This window comes from Panulirus ornatus, chromosome 3 (assembly GCF_036320965.1).
Source record: "Panulirus ornatus isolate Po-2019 chromosome 3, ASM3632096v1, whole genome shotgun sequence".
NCBI lineage: Eukaryota > Metazoa > Arthropoda > Malacostraca > Decapoda > Palinuridae > Panulirus > Panulirus ornatus.
The window spans coordinates 35,554,945-35,571,609 of record NC_092226.1 but is presented as its reverse complement, the minus strand read 5'-3'; the positions used below and the strand labels follow the sequence as shown (position 1 = coordinate 35,571,609).

Here is a 16,665-nt window from a genome sequence, read left to right as displayed (position 1 = left end):
TTGTCATAAAACACCACAGGTCCGTACCTGTGTTGATTTTAGGTTCAGAAAAGTGACCCTAACCACTCGGATATATTATCTGTACAAATTTATTCGACACTCAGATTGTCAGAAAGCACCACAGGTCCGTACCTGTGTCGATTTTAGGTTCAGAAAAATGCCCCAACCCATTCGGGTAAATGATCTCAAGAAATTCCTTCTACTCTCAGGATGTCATCGAGCACCACAGGTACGTACCTGTGTCGATTCTATGATCAGAAAAGCCCTCCGACTCATTTGGTATTTTATCTCAACAACTTTGTTTGACTCCCAGGACACCCTCAAACACCACAGGTCCGGACCTGTGTTGATTTTAGGTTTAGAAAAGTGAGTCTAACCACTCAGGTATTTTCTGTCAAAAAGTTCTTTCGACTCCCAGATTTTCATAAAGCACCACAGGTCCGTACCTGTGTCGATTTTAGGTTCAGAAAACTGAGTGTAACCACTAGGGTGTTTCATCTGAATAACTTCGTTCGATTCCCAGATTGTCATAAAACACCACAGGTCCGTACCTGTGTTGATTTTAGGTTCAGAAAAGTGACCCTAACCACTGGGATATTTTTTCTGTTCAAATTTATTCGACACTCAGATTGTCAGAAAGCACCACAGGTCCGTACCTGTGTCGATTTTCGGTTCAGAAAATTGGCCCAACCCATTCAGGTAAATGATCTCAAGAAATTCCTTCTACTCTCAGGATGTCATCAAGCACCACAGGTACGTACCTGTGTCGATTGAATGATCAGAAAAGCCCTCTGGCTCATTTGGGTATTTATCTGAACAACTTTGTTTGACTCCCAGGACACCCTCAAACACCACAGGTCTGGACCTGTGTCGATTTTAGGTTTAGAAAAGTGATTCTAACCACTCAGGTGTTTTCTGTCAAAAAGTTCGTTCGACTCCCAGATTGTAATAAAGCACCACAGGTCCGTACCTGTCTCAATTTTAGGTTCAGAAAACTGAGTGTAACCACTAGGGTGTTTCATCTGAATAACTTCGTTCAATTCCCAGATTGTCATAAAACACCACAGGTCCATACCTGTGTTGATTTTAGGTACATAAAAGTGACCCTAACCCCGGGGATATTTTATCTGTACAAATTTATTCGAAACTCAGATTGTTAGAAAGCACCACAGGTCCGTACCTTTGTTGATTTTAGGTTCAGAAAATTGGCCCAACCCATTCAGGTAAATTATCTCAAGAAATACTTTCTACTCTCAGGATGTCATCAAGCACCACAGGTATGTGCCTGTGTCGATTCTGTATTTAGAAAAGCCCTCCGACTCATTTGGGTTTTTTGTCTCAACAACTTTGTTTGACTCCCAGGATGCCCTAAAGCACCACAGGTCCGAACCTGTGTCGATTTTAGGTTCAGAAAAGTGACCTTAACCACTCAGGGTATTTATCTGAAAAGTTCTTTCGACTCCCAGATTGTCATAAAACACCACAGGTCCGTACCTGTGTCTATTTTAGGTTCAGAAAAGGTCCCTAACCACTACGGATATATTCTCTGTACAAATTTATTCGGACACTCATATTTGTCATAAAGCACCACAGGTCCGTACCTGTGTCGATTTTCGGTTCAGCAAAATTGCCCCTACCCATTCGGGTAATGATCTCAAGAAATTTCCTTCTACTCTCCAGGATGTCATCGAGCACCACAGGTACGTACCTGTGTCGTATTCTATGATCAGAAAAGCCCTCCGGCTCATTTGGGTATTTTATCTCAACATACTAATTTTGACTCCCAGGACAACCCTCAACCACCACAGGGTCCGGACCCTGTGTCGATTTTTAGGTTAGAAAAAGCCCTCCGCCTCATTTGGGTATTTTATCTGAATAACTTTGTTTGACTCCCAGGACACCCTCAAACACCACAGGTCCGGATCTGTGTCGATTTTAGGTTTAGAAAAGTGACTCTAACCAATCAGGTATTTTCTGTCAAAAAGTTCGTTCGACTCCCAGATTGTCATAAAGCACCACAGGTCCTGTACCTGTGTTGGTTTTTTGTTCAGAAAAGTGACCCTAACCACTCGGATATATTATCTGTCCAAATTTATTCGACACTCAGATTGTCAGAAAGCACCACAGGTCCGTACCTATATTGATTTTAGGTTCAGAAAATTGCCCCGACCCATTCAGGTAAATTATATCAAGAAATTCTTTCTACTCTGACGATGTCATCAAACTCCCCAGGTATGTGCCTGTGTCAATTCTATATTTAGAAAAGCCCTCTGACTCATTTGGGTTTTTTTTCTGAAAAACTTTGTTAGACTCCCAGGATGCCCTAAAACACCACAGGTCCGGACCTGTGTCGATTTTAGGTTCAGAAAAGTGACTGTAAGCACTCGGGTATTTTATGTCTAAAATGTCATTCGACTCCCAGATTGTCATAAAGTATCACAGGTCCGTACCTGTGTCGATTTTCGGTTCAGTAAAGGGCCCTGACCCAATTAGATAATTTATCTCAAAAATTTCCTTCAACTGAGGATGTCATCGAGCACCGCAGGTCCGTACCGATGTCAAATTTAGGTTGAGAAAAGTGCCCTGACCCATTTAGGTAATTTCTCTCAACAATTTCCTTCGACTCAGGATGTCATCAAGCACCACAGGTCCGTACCTGTGTCGATTTTAGGTTCAGAAAGGCGCTCTGACCCATTTGGGTATTTTATCTCAACTTTCTTCAACTCCCAGGACGCCCTCAAACACCACAGGTCCGTACCTGTGTTGATTTTTGGTTCAGAAAGGCTCTCTTACCCATGTGGGTATTTTATCTCAATAACTTTCTTTGAGTCCCAGGACGCCCTGAAACACCACAGGTCTGTACCTGTGTCGATTTTAGGTTTAGAAAAGTTACTTTAACCACTCGGGTATTTCATCTGAATAACTTCGTTCGACTCCCAGATTGAAATAAAACACCACAGGTCCGTACCTGTGTTGATATTAGGTTCAGAAAGGTGACCCTAACCACTCGGATATATTATCTGTACAAATTTATTGGACACTCAGATTGTCAGAAAGCACCACAGGTCCGTACCTGTGTTGATTTTAGGTTCAGAAAATTGTCCCGACCCATTCAGATAAATTATCTCAAGAAATTCTTTTTACTCTCAGGATGTCATCAAGCACTGCAGGTATGTGCCTGTGTCGATTCTATATTTAGAAGAGCCCTTCGACTCATTTGGGTTTTTTATCTCAACTTTGACTCCCAGGATACCCGAAAGCACCACAGGTTTCGGACTTGTGTCGATTTTAGGTTCTGAAAAGTGACTCTAAGCACTCAGGTATTTTATGTCTAAAAGTCATTCGACTCCCAGATTGTCATAAAGTATCACAGGTCCGTACCTGTGTATATTTTATGTTCAGAAAAGTGCCCTGACCTATTTAGGTAATTTATCTCAAAAATTTCCTTCAACTTAGGATGTCATCGAGCACCACAGATCCGTACCTGTGTCAATCGTAGGTTCAGAAAAGCGCCCTGACCCGTTTAGGTAATTTATCTCAACAATTTCTTTCGACTCAGCATGTCATCGAGCACCACAGGCCCGTACCTGTGTCGATTATAGGTTCAGAAAAGTGACCTTAGCCACTCGGATATTTTATCTGTACAAATTTATTCGACACTCAGATTGTCAGAAAGCACCTGTGTTGATTTTAGGTTCAGAAAATTGCCCTAACCCATTCGGGTAAATGATCTCAAGAAATTCCTTCTACTCTCAGGATGTCATCAAGCACCACAGGTATGTACCTGTGTCGATTCTATGATCAGAAAAGCCCTCCGACTCATATGGGTATTTTATCTCAACAACTATTTTTGACTCCCAGGACACCCTCAAACACCACAGGTCCGGACCTGTGTCGATTTTAGGTTTCGAAAAGTGACTCTAACCACTCAGGTATTTTCTGTCAAAAAGTTCTTTCGTCTCCCAGATTATCATAAAGCACCACATGTCCGTACCTGTGTCGATTTTAGGCTCAGAAAACTGACTTTAACCACTAGGGTGTTTCATCTGAATAACTTCGTTCGATTCCCAGATAGTCATAAAACACCACAGGTCCGTACCTGTGTTGATTTTAGGTTCAGAAAAGTGACCTTAACCACTCGGACATTTTATCTGTACAAATTTATTCGACACTCAGATTGTCAGAAAGCACCACAGGTCCGTACCTGTGTTGATTTTAGGTTCAGAAAATTAGCCCAACCCATTCGGGTAAATGATCTCAAGGAATTCCTTCTACTCTCAGGATGTCATCAAGCATCTCGGGTACGTACCTGTGTCGATTCAATGATCAGAAAAGCCCTCCGCCTCATTTGGGTATTTTATCTGAATAACTTTGTTTGACTCCCAGGACACCCTCAAACACCACAGGTCCGGATCTGTGTCGATTTTAGGTTTAGAAAAGTGACTCTAACCAATCAGGTATTTTCTGTCAAAAAGTTCGTTCGACTCCCAGATTGTCATAAAGCACCACAGGTCCGTACCTGTGTTGGTTTTTTGTTCAGAAAAGTGACCCTAACCACTGGGATATTTTATCTATACAAATTTATTCGACACTCAGATTGTCAGAAAGCACCACAGGTCCGTACCTATGTTGATTTTTGGTTCAGAAAATTGCCCCGACCCATTCAGGTAAATTATATCAAGAAATTCTTTCTACTCTGACGATGTCATCAAACTCCCCAGGTATGTGCCTGTGTCAATTCTATATTTAGAAAAGCCCTCTGACTCATTTGGGTTTTTTTTCTGAAAAACTTTGTTAGACTCCCAGGATGCCCTAACACACCACAGGTCCGGACCTGTGTTGATTTTAGGTTGAGAAAAGTGACTGTAAGCACTCAGGTATTTTATGTCTAAAAGTTCATTCGACTCGCAGATTGTCATAAAGCACCAAAGGTCCGTACCTGTATCGATTTTAGGTTCAGAAAAGTGCCCTGACCTATTTAGGTAATTTATGTCAAAAATTTCCTTTGACTCAGGATTTCATCGCACACCACAGGTCCGTACCTGTGTCGATTTTAGGTTCAGAAAAGCGCTTTGACCTATTTGGGTATTTTATCTCAACAACTTTCTTCAACTCCCAGGACGCCTTCAAACACCACAGGTCCGTACCTGTGTCGATTTTGTGTTCAGAAAACTGACTTTAACCACTCGGGTATTTCATCTGAATAACTTCGTTCGACTCATAGATTGTCATAAAACACCACAGGTCCGTTCCTGTGTTGATTTTAGGTTCAGAAAAGTGACCCTAACCACTCGGATATATTATCTGTCCAAATTTATTCGACACTCAGATTGTCAGAAAGCACCACAGGTCCGTACCTGTGTCGATTTTAGGTTCAGAAAATTGCACCAACCTATTTGGGTATATGATATCTAGAAATTCCTTCTACTCTCAGGATGTCATTGAGCACCACAGGTACGTACCTGTGTCGATTCTATGATCAGAAAAGCCCTCCGATTCATTTGGTATTTTATCTCAAGAACTTTGTTTGACTCTCAGGACACCCTCAAACACCACAGGTCCGGACCTGTGTCGATTTTAGGTTTAGAAAAGTGACTCTAACCACTCAGGTATTTTCTGTCAAAAAGTTCTTTCGACTCCCAGATTGTCATAAAGCACCACAGGTCCGTACCTGTGTCGATTTTAGGTTCAGAAATATGACTTTAACTACTAGGGTGTTTCATCTGAATAATTCATTCGATTCCCAGTTGTCATAAAACACCACAGGTCCATACCTGTGTTGATTTTAGGTTCAGAAAAGTGCCCTGACCCATTTAGGTAATTTATCTCAATAATTTCCTTCAACTCAGGATGTCTTCAAGCACCACAGGTCCGTACCTGTGTCGATTTTAGGTTGAGAAAAGTGCCCTGACCCATTTAGGTAATTTATCTCAACAATTTCCTTCAACTCAGGATATCATCGAGCACCACAGGTTCTTACCTTTGTCGATTTTAGGTTCAGAAAGGCGCACTGACCCATTTGGGTATTTTATCTCAACAACTTTCCTCGACTCCCAGGACGCCCTGAAACACCAAAGGTCCTTACCTGTGTTGATTTTAGGTTCAGAAAACTTACCTTAACCACTCAGATATTTCATCTGAATAACTTCTTTCGACTCCCAGATTGTCATAAAACATCACAGGTCCGTACCTGTGTTTAATTTAGGTTCAGAAAAGTGCCCTGACCCGTTTAGGTAATTTATCTCAAAAATTTTCTTCAACTCAGGATGTCATCGAGCACCAGGGGTCCTTACCTGTATCGATTTTAGGTTCAGAAAAGTACCGTGACCCATTTAGGTAATTTATGTCAAAATTTTCCTTCGACTCAGGATGTCATCGCGCACAACAGGTCTGTACCTGTGTCGATTTTATGTTCAGAAAGGCGCTCTGACCCATATGGGTATTTTATCTCAACAACTTTCTTCATCTCCCAGGACGCCCTCAAACACCACAGGTCTGGATCTGTGTCGATTTTAGGTTTAGAAAAGTGACTCTAACCACTCAGGTATTTTCTGTCAAAAAGTTCATTCGACTCCCAGATTGTCATAAAACACCACAGGTCCGTACCTGTGTTGATTTTAGGTTCAGAAAACTGACTGTAACCACTAGGGTGTTTCATCTGACTAACTTCGTTCGATTCCCAGATTGTCATGAAACACCACAGGTCCATACCTCTCTTGATTTAAGGTTCAGAAAAGTGACCCTAACCCCTGGGATATTTTATCTGTACAAATTTATTCGACACTCAGATGGTCAGAAAGCACCACAGGTCCGTACCTGTGTTGATTTTAGGTTTAGAAAATTGCCCCCGACCCATTCAGGTAAATTATCTGAAGAAATTCTTTCTACTCTCAGGATGTCATCAAGCACCGCAGGTACGTGCCTGTGTCGATTCTGTATTTAGAAAAGCCCTCTGACTCATTTGGGTTTTTTTATCTCAACAACTTTGTTTGATTCCCAGGATGCCCTAAAAGACCACAGGTCTGGACCTGTGTCGATTTTCGGTTCAGAAAAGTGACCGTAAGCACTCAGGTATTTTATGTCTAAAAGTTCATTCGACTCCCAGATTGTCTTAAAGCACCACAGGTCCGTACCTGTGTCGATTTTAGGTTCAGAAAAGTGCCCTGACCCGTTTAGGTAATTTATCTCAATTTACTTCGACTCAGGATGTCATCGAGCACCACAGGTCAGTAACTTTGTCGATTTTAGGTTGAGAAAAGTGCCCTGACCCATTTAGGTAATTTATCTCAACAATTTCCTTCGACTCAGGATGTCATCAAGCACCACAGGTCCATACCTGTGTCGATTTGAGGTTCAGAAAGGCACTCTGACCCATTTGGGTATTTTATCTCAACAACTTTCTTCCACTCGCAGGACGCCCTGAAACACCAAAAGTCCGTACATGTGTCGATTTTAGGTTCAGAAACCTGTCTTTAACCACTCGGGTATTTCATCTGAATAACTTCATTCTACTCCCAGGTTGTCATAAAACACCACAGGTCCGTACCTGTGTTGATTTTATGTTCAGAAAAGTGACCCTAACCACTCGGATATTTTATCTGTATAAATTCATTCGAGACTCAGAATGTCAGAAAGCACCACAGGTCCGTACCTGTGTCGATTTTTTTCGCTGTCTCCCGCGTTTGCGAGGTAGCGCAAGGAAACAGACTAAAGAAATGGGCCAACCCACCCCCATACACATGTATATACATACGTCCACACACGCAAATATACATACCTACACAGCTTTCCATGGTTTACCTCAGACGATTCACATGCCCTAATTCAATCCACTGACAGCACGTCAACCCCGGTATATCACATCGATCCAATTCACTGTATTCCTTGCCCTCCTTTCACCCTCCTGCATGTTCAGGCCCCGATCACACAAAATCTTTTTCACTCCATCTTTCCATCTCCAATTTGGTCTCCCACTTCTCGTTCCCTCCACCTCCGACACATATATCCTCTTGGTCAATCTTTCCTCACTCATTCTCTCCATGTGCCCAAACCATTTCAAAACACCCTCTTCTGCTCTCTCAACCATGCTCTTTTTATTTCCACACATCTCTCTTACCCTTACGTTACTTACTCGATCAAACCACCTCACGCCACACATTGTCCACAAACATCTCAATTCCAGCACATCCATCCTCCTGCGCACAACTCTATCCATAGCCCACGCCTCGCAACCATACAACATTGTTGGAACCACTATTCCTTCAAAACTTCCACAGATTCTTCAAGGCTCCCAGGATTTTCGCCCCCTCCCCCACCCTATGATCCACTTCCGCTTCCATAGTTCCATCCGCTGCCAGATCCACTCCCAGATATCTAAAACACTTTACTTCCTCCAGTTTTTCTCCATTCAAACTTAACTCCCAATTGACTTGACCCTCAACCCTACTGTACCTAATTACCTTGCTCTTATTCACGTTTACTCTTAACTTTCTTCTTTCACACACTTCACCAAACTCAGTCACCAGCTTCTGCAGTTTCTTACATGAATCAGCCACCAGCGCTGTATCATCAGCGAACAACAACTGACTCACTTCTCAAGCTCTCTCATCCCCAACAGACTTCATACTTGCCCCTCTTTCCAAAACTCTTGCATTTACCTCCCTAACAACCCCATCCATAAACAAACTAAACAACCGTGGAGACATCACACATCCCTGCTGCAAACCTACATTCACTGAGAACCAATCACTTTCCTCTCTTCCTACACGTACACATGCCTTACATCCTCGATAAAAACTTTTCACTGCTTCTAACAACTTGCCTCCCACACCATATATTCTTAATACCTTCCACAGAGCATCTCTGTCAACTCTTATATGCCTTCTCCAGATCCATGAATGCAACATACAAATCCATTTGCTTTTCTAAGTATTTCTCACATACATTCTTCAAAGCAAACACCTGATCCACACATCCTCTACCACTTCTGAAACCACACTGCTCTTCCCCAATCTGATGCTCTGTACATGCCTTCACCCTCTCAATCAATACCCTCCCATATAATTTACCAGGAATACTCAACAAACTTATACCTCTGTAATTTGAGCACTCACTCTTATCCCCTTTGCCTTTGTACAATGGCACTATGCACGCATTCCGCCAATCCTCAGGCACCTCACCATGAGTCATACATACATTAAATAGCCTTACCAACCAGTCAACAATACAGTCACCCCCTTTTTTAATAAATTCCACTGCAATACCATCCAAACCTGCTGCCTTGCCGGCTTTCATCTTCCGCAAAGCTTTTACTACCTCTTCTCTGTTTACCAAATCATTTTCCCTAACCCTCTCACTTTGCACACCACCTCGACCAAAACACCCTATATCTGCCACTCTATCATCAAACACATTCAACAAACCTTCAAAATACTCACTCCATCTCCTTCTCACATCACCACTACTTGTTATCACCTCCCCATTTGCGCCCTTCACTGAAGTTCCCATTTGCTCCCTTGTCTTACGCACTTTATTTACCTCCTTCCAGAACATCTTTTTATTCTCCCTAAAATTTAATGATACTCTCTCACCCCAACTCTCATTTGCCTTCTTTTTCACCTCTTGTACCTTTCTCTTGACCTCCTGTCTCTTTCTTTTATACATCTCCCACTCAATTGCATTTTTTCCCTGCGAAAAACGTCCAAATGCCTCTCTCTTCTCTTTCACTAATAATAATGTTACTTCTTCATCCCACCAATCACTACCCTTTCTAATCAACCCACCTCCCACTCTTCTCATGCCACAAGCATCTTTTGCGCAATCCATCACCGATTCCCTAAATACATCTCATTCCTCCCCCACTCCCCTTACTTCCATTGTTCTCACCTTTTTCCATTCTGTACTCAGTCTCTCCTGGTACTTCCTCACACAAGTCTCCTTCCCAAGCTCACTTACTCTCACCACCCTCTTCACCCCAACATTCACTCTTCTTTTCTGAAAAGCCATACAAATCTTCACCTTAGCCTCCACAAGATAATGATCAGACATCCCTCCAGTTGCACCTCTTAGCACATTAACATCCAAAAGTCTCTCTTTCGCGCGCCTGTCAATTAACACGTAATCCAATAACGCTCTCTGGCCATCTCTCCTACTTACATACATATACTTATGTATATCTCGCTTTTTAAATAGGTATCCCCAATCACCAGTCCTTTTTCAGCACATAAATCTACAAGCTCTTCACCATTTCCATTTACAACACTGAACTCCCCATGTATACCAATTATTCCCTCAACTGCCACATTACTCACCTTTGCATTCAAATCACCCATCACTATAACACGGTCTCGTGCATCAAAACCACTAACACACTTATTCAGCTGCTCCCAAAACACTTGCCTCTCATGATCTTTCTTCTCATGCCCAGGTGCATATGCACCAATAATCACCCATCTCTCTCCATCAACTTTCAGTTTTACTCATATTAATTGAGAATTTACTTTCTTACATTCTATCACATACTCCCACAACTCCTGTTTCAGGAGTACTGCTACTCCTTCCCTTGCTCTTGTCCTCTCACTAACCCCTGACTTTACTCCCAAGACATTCCCAAACCACTCTTTCCCTTTACCCTTGAGCTTCGTTTCACTCAGAGCCAAAACATCCAGGTTCCTTTCCTCAAACATACTACCTATCTCTCCTTTTTTCACATCTTGGTTACATCCACACACATTTAGACACCCCAGTCTAAGCCTTCGAGGAGGATGAGCACTCCCCGCGTGACTCCTTCTTCTGTTTCCCATTTTAGAAAGTTAAAAAAATGCAAGGAGGGGAGGATTTCTGGCCCCCGCCTCCGTCCCCTCCAGTCGCCTTCTACAACACGTGAGGAACGTGTGGGAAGCACTCTTTCACCCCCATCCCCAGGGATAAGAGTAAATGTGAATAAGAGCAAGGTTATTAGGTACAGTAGGGTTGAGGGTCAAGTCAATTGGGAGGTGAGTTTGAATGGAGAAAAACTGGAGGAAGTGAAGTGTTTTAGATATCTGGGAGTGGATCTGTCAGCGGATGGAACCATGGAAGCGGAAGTGGATCATAGGGTGGGGGAGGGGGCGAAAATTTTGGGAGCCTTGAAAAATGTGTGGAAGTCGAGAACATTATCTCGGAAAGCAAAAATGGGTATGTTTGAAGGAATAGTGGTTCCAACAATGTTGTATGGTTGCGAGGCGTGGGCTATGGATAGAGTTGTGCGCAGGAGGATGGATGTGCTGGAAATGAGATGTTTGAGGACAATGTGTGGTGTGAGGTGGTTTGATCGAGTAAGTAACGTAAGGGTAAGAGAGATGTGTGGAAATAAAAAGAGCGTGGTTGAGAGAGCAGAAGAGGGTGTTTTGAAGTGGTTTGGGCACATGGATAGGATGAGTGAGGAAAGATTGACTAAGAGGATATATGTGTCGGAGGTGGAGGGAACGAGGAGAAGAGGGAGACCAAATTGGAGGTGGAAAGATGGAGTGAAAAAGATTTTGTGTGATCGGGGCCTGAACATGCAGGAGGGTGAAAGGAGGGCAAGGAATAGAGTGAATTGGAGCGATGTGGTATACAGGGGTTGACGTGCTGTCAGTGGAGTGAATCAAGGCATGTGAAGCGTCTGGGGTAAACCATGGAAAGCTGTGTAGGTATGTATATTTGCGTGTGTGGACGTGTGTATGTACATGTGTATGGGGGGGGGGGGGTTGGGCCATTTCTTTCGTCTGTTTCCTTGCGCTACCTCGCAAACGCGGGAGACAGCGACAAAGTATAAAAAAAAAAAAAAAAATATATATATATATATATATATATATATATATATATATATATATATATATATATATATATATATATATATATACACATATATGCATACACATACATACGCACATATACACACACATGCACATATACATATATATACATATGAAAAATGTAAGAAATAATTTAGAAAACTGAAACTTCTAGCTTGAAATGAAATGAAAATATGAATGTCACATAATGGTTCAACCTCTGGCTATGGAAAAGGGAAATGTATAATTTATTTACACAAACGTCAATAGTAGTTCTCATCAATTTAACCACTGTATCAATAAGCTTCAATGTCTAAGCTACATTTTTTCCAATTTCACTATTTTCTTGTCAATTTTAGGTTCAGAAAATTGCCCCAACCCATTCGGGTAAATGATCTCAAGAAATTCCTTCTACTCTCAGGATGTCATCAAGCACCACAGGTACGTACCTGTGTCGTTTCATATTTAGAAAAGACCTCCGACTCATTTGGGTATTTTATCTCAACAACTTTGTTTGACTCCCAGGATGCCCTAAAACACCATAGGTCCGGACCTGTGTCGATTTTAGGTTCAGAAAAGTGACTGTAAGCACTCAGGTATTTTATGTCTAAAAGTTCATTCGACTGCCAGATTGTCATAAAGCACCACAGGTCCGTACCTGTGTCGATTTTAAGTTCAGGAAAGTGCCCTGACCCATTTAGGTAATTTATCTCACCAATTTCCTTCGACTCAGGTCTGTACCTTTGTCGATTTTTTGTTCAGAAAGGCGCTCTGACCCATTTGGGTATTTTATCTCAGCAACTTTCTTCATTTCCCAGGACGCCCTCAAACACCACAGGTCCGTACCTGTGTCGATTTTAGGTTAAGAAAACTGACTTTAACCACTAGGGTATTTCATCTGAATAACTTCGTTCGATTCCCAGATTGTCATAAAACACCACGGGTCCGTACCTGTGTTGATTTTAGGTTCAGAAAAGTGACCTTAACCCCTGGGATATTTTATCTGTACAAATTTATTCGACACTCAGATTGTCAGAAAGCACCACAGGTCCGTATCTTTGTTGATTTAAGGTTCAGAAAATTGCCCCGACCCATTCAGGTAAATGATCTCAAGAAATTCCTTCTACTCTCAGGATGTCATCAAGCACCACAGGTACGTACCTGTGTCGATTCTGTATTTAGAAAAGACCTCCGACTCATTTGGGTTTTTTATCTCAACAACTTTGGTCGACTCCCAGGACGCCCTAAAAACCACAGGTCCGGACCTGTGTCGATTTTAGGTTCAGAAAAGTGACTGTAAGCACTCAGGTATTTTATGTCTAAAAGTTCATTCGACTCCCAGATTGTCTTAAAGCACCATGTAAGGACGTGTACTGTTATGCGCAAGCCAAATGAATGTGATGTGTTGTTGTCGTACACTTATACAACATATGTAAGTCATATGGGGAAAGGTCATTCGTGTGAAGTGCTCAGAGAAACATAAAGGTCAATTTCTAACAACTAAAGGTTCATTGATGCCATAATGGACCTGTGTAAAAACTAATGTTATCGCCAGCAGATATGGTCGTGTGTGTGTGTGTGTGTATATATATATATATATATATATATATATATATATATATATATATATTCCAAGACGAAGCTTTGACCATAACTTTTGTCCATGACAGCCCATTCCCAAGGCACCGTTAACTCGCTCAAACCGGCTATGTGTGTGCTCGCGTGGGCATTCCCACCTCAGAGTGGCCCGTATGAAACTAGCTAGTGTAGTGCGTCCTCTCTTGGGTGTACGATGTATAGAATTGTTAGAATTTTGTAACCATGTCATTTAGTCTAAAAGCACATTGTTAAGGTAACATGAAAGAATATGACTGAATTCTGGAACTTCAGCGATAACTACTAACTTATCAGTTATCATTTTTATTAGATTAGCCGTACGTTTACTGCCCAAAGTAAGTAATTGGATAGATGCTAGCATCTTTAATCCCACATATCTGAAATACATATTTAAAAGATTATCTTTGGTTGAAACTGGTTGTATTTGAAGTCGGACATCTTTATGTAGAAAATGTTTCGTTTAAAATGACTTCGTAAGGAATCACTGTATTGCTTCACAGTGAGTACTGGTTCTCAAATTATTGCTTCACAATGAGTAATGCTTCTCAATATGTATTGCTTCACAGTGAGTACTGGTTCTCAAATTATTGCTTCACAATGAGTAATGCTTCTCAATATGTATTGCTTCACAGTAAGTACTGGTTCACAATTTATATTGTTTCACTGTGAGTAATGTTCACTGTGTATATTGCTTCACACTGTAATGCCTCGTTCCTCTCATACGAGTTCTCCCACCTGATTCGTCGCTCGATATCTTTTGCTGTATGCTGTACAGTTAAGAATGTTGATGAACTTAGTAGAATATGGACAGTGGTGATGGTGATATACATCACCCGTGGTGGATAATGCTCGAGGGTCCAGTAACTGCTGTATCCTGTGACACCGAACTCGAGAGTCAAACGCTGGTGGGCGGAGTGGCATCAAATGTCACAGGCCAGCTTGATTTGATACACTAACATAAAGATACGATATTATTCTGCTTGTTTCCAGTACAGATATGAAAATATATGTAATAGTCTGCCTGAAGTTCTGCCATAGCTACACAAGAGTATATCTGGTGAAACCGTAATCTGTAAAAGTCGGGAGACAATGTTCGGGGACGCGTTTTCTTTCTTTTTTATTTGAAATGCACAAATATTTCGATATAACCAGCTGGATTATTAAATGGTTTATAAGATCTCCAAGAATTCCGTACACAAGATTTCGTTTTCACTGTTGGACTTAATCAAGTTTTCATATTCCGTATCTTCCTGGGAAAAAATGGATGCCTAGCCAGGCCGCTTGGGGTCGGGTACTTACTGGTGGGCGGAACACCAGCAGCTTAGTGTGGCAAAGGCGGCATTACCATTATGACGCACCAAACTATCCTCTTCATCCTCATCCTCGCAGGTAAAACATCCCAATTTACCATAGAATTGTCACATTCTTGTAACCAGTATGTTGCCTGAATCATGATTTCATAATGATTTACGGTGGGAAATATTTACAAGGAGTTTTTTTTTTTATTCTACTTAAGGGCTAATTACTCCCACTGGACGACATTATCTTAATCGAAAAGTGGCTGAAATTCTCGCTTATGAGCGCACGTACAGTGATTATCTACCATTTTGTGAAGAGGTCTTAAAGTTGGAGAGTAATGTCAAAACCATAGACAGTAGAGTCAAGGGTTCAGTGAACATTTAGTTTGGGAAAATAATCGCAGAGGATGAGTATAGTGAATATGGTAACTAGTGAATATGTTGAGTTTAGTAAAGATTATGATAATATTAATAAAAGATGATGACTAGTAAAGGAAAGCAAGTGATTGTAGTAAAGTTGAGAAAGTAAGTGGTGTCTGTAGTGATGAGCCAGTGAGTGCACTGAAGATGGGTGTAGTAAACATAATGTGTGTAGTGATGAGTCAGTGTCGTACTGAAGGTGAGTGTAGTAAACATATTGTGTGTAGTGATGAGTCAGTGTGTCGTACTGAAGATGAGTGTAGTAAACATAATGTGTGTAGTGATGAGTCAGTGTGTCGTACTGAAGATGAGTGTAGTAAACATAATGTGTGTAGTGATGAGTCAGTGTGTCGTACTGAAGATGAGTGTAGTAAACATAATGTGTGTAGTGATGAGTCAGTGTGTCATACTGAAGATGAGTGTAGTAAACATAATGTGTGTAGTGATGAGTCAGTGTGTCATACTGAAGATGAGTGTAGTAAACATAATGTGTGTAGTGATGAGTCAGTGCGTCGTACTGAAGATGAGTGTAGTAAACATAATGTGTGTAGTGATGAGTCAGTGCGTCGTACTGAAGATGAGTGTAGTAAACATAATGTGTGTAGTGATGAGTCAGTGTGTCGTACTGAAGATGAGTGTAGTAAATGTAATGTGTGTAGTGATGAGTCAGTGTGTCGTACTGAAGATGAGTGTAATAAACGTAATGTGTGTAGTGATGAGTCAGTGTGTCGTACTGAAGATGAGAGTAGTGAACGTAATGCGTGTAGTGATGAGTCAGTGTGTCGTACTGAAGATGAGTGTAGTAAACATAATGTGATGAGTCAGTGTGTCGTACTGAAGATGAGTTTAGTAAACATAATGCGTGTAGTGATGAGTCAGTGTGTCGTACTGAAGATGAGTGTAGTAAACATAATGCGTGTAGTGATGAGTCAGTGTGTCGTACTGAAGATGAGTGTAGTAAACATAATGTGTGTAGTGATGAGTCAGTGTGTCTTACTGAAGATGAGTGTAATAAACATAATGTGTGTAGTGATGAGTCAGTGTGTCGTACTGAAGATGAGTGTAGTAAACATAATGTGTGTAGTGATGTGATGAGTCAGTGTGTCGTACTGAAGATGAGTGTAGTAAACATAATGTGTGCAGTTATGAGTCAGTGTGTCGTACTGAAGATGAGTGTAGTAAACATAATGTGTGCAGTGATGAGTCAGTGTGTCGTACTGAAGATGAGTGTAGTAAACATAATGTGTGCAGTGATGAGTCAGTGTGTCGTACTGAAGATGAGTGTTGTAAACATAATGTGTGCAGTGATGAGTCAGTGTGTCGTACTGAAGATGAGTGTAATAAACATAATGTGTGCAGTGATGAGTCAGTGTGTCATACTGAAGATGAGTGTAGTATACATAATGTGTGTAGTGATGAGTCAGTGTGTTGTACTGAAGATTAGTGTAGTAAACATAATGTGTGTAGTGATGAGTCAGTGTGTCGTACTGAAGATGAGTGTAGTAAACATAATG

General features: G+C 41.4%; 1 protein-coding gene across 5 annotated transcripts in view; it reads left to right on the top strand.

Moving 5' to 3' along the window:
• The window catches only part of LOC139762069 (uncharacterized), a 455,708-nt gene that overhangs the window by 52,871 nt on the left and 386,172 nt on the right, over window positions 1-16,665 (top strand). For 2 of the 5 annotated variants that reach the window (XR_011715680.1, XM_071686824.1), the window contains exon 1: window positions 14,581-14,822. The exons of 2 other annotated variants lie outside the window; for them this stretch is intronic. Coding sequence is in view for 2 of the 3 variants with exons in the window: in XM_071686824.1 (XP_071542925.1) it covers window positions 14,783-14,822 (40 nt within the window). In the remaining variant the exon portion in view is untranslated. Of the gene's footprint in view, window positions 1-12,878; window positions 12,970-14,580; window positions 14,823-16,665 lie in introns of those variants that run through there. One more of the 5 variants, XM_071686825.1, reaches the window with a different exon arrangement.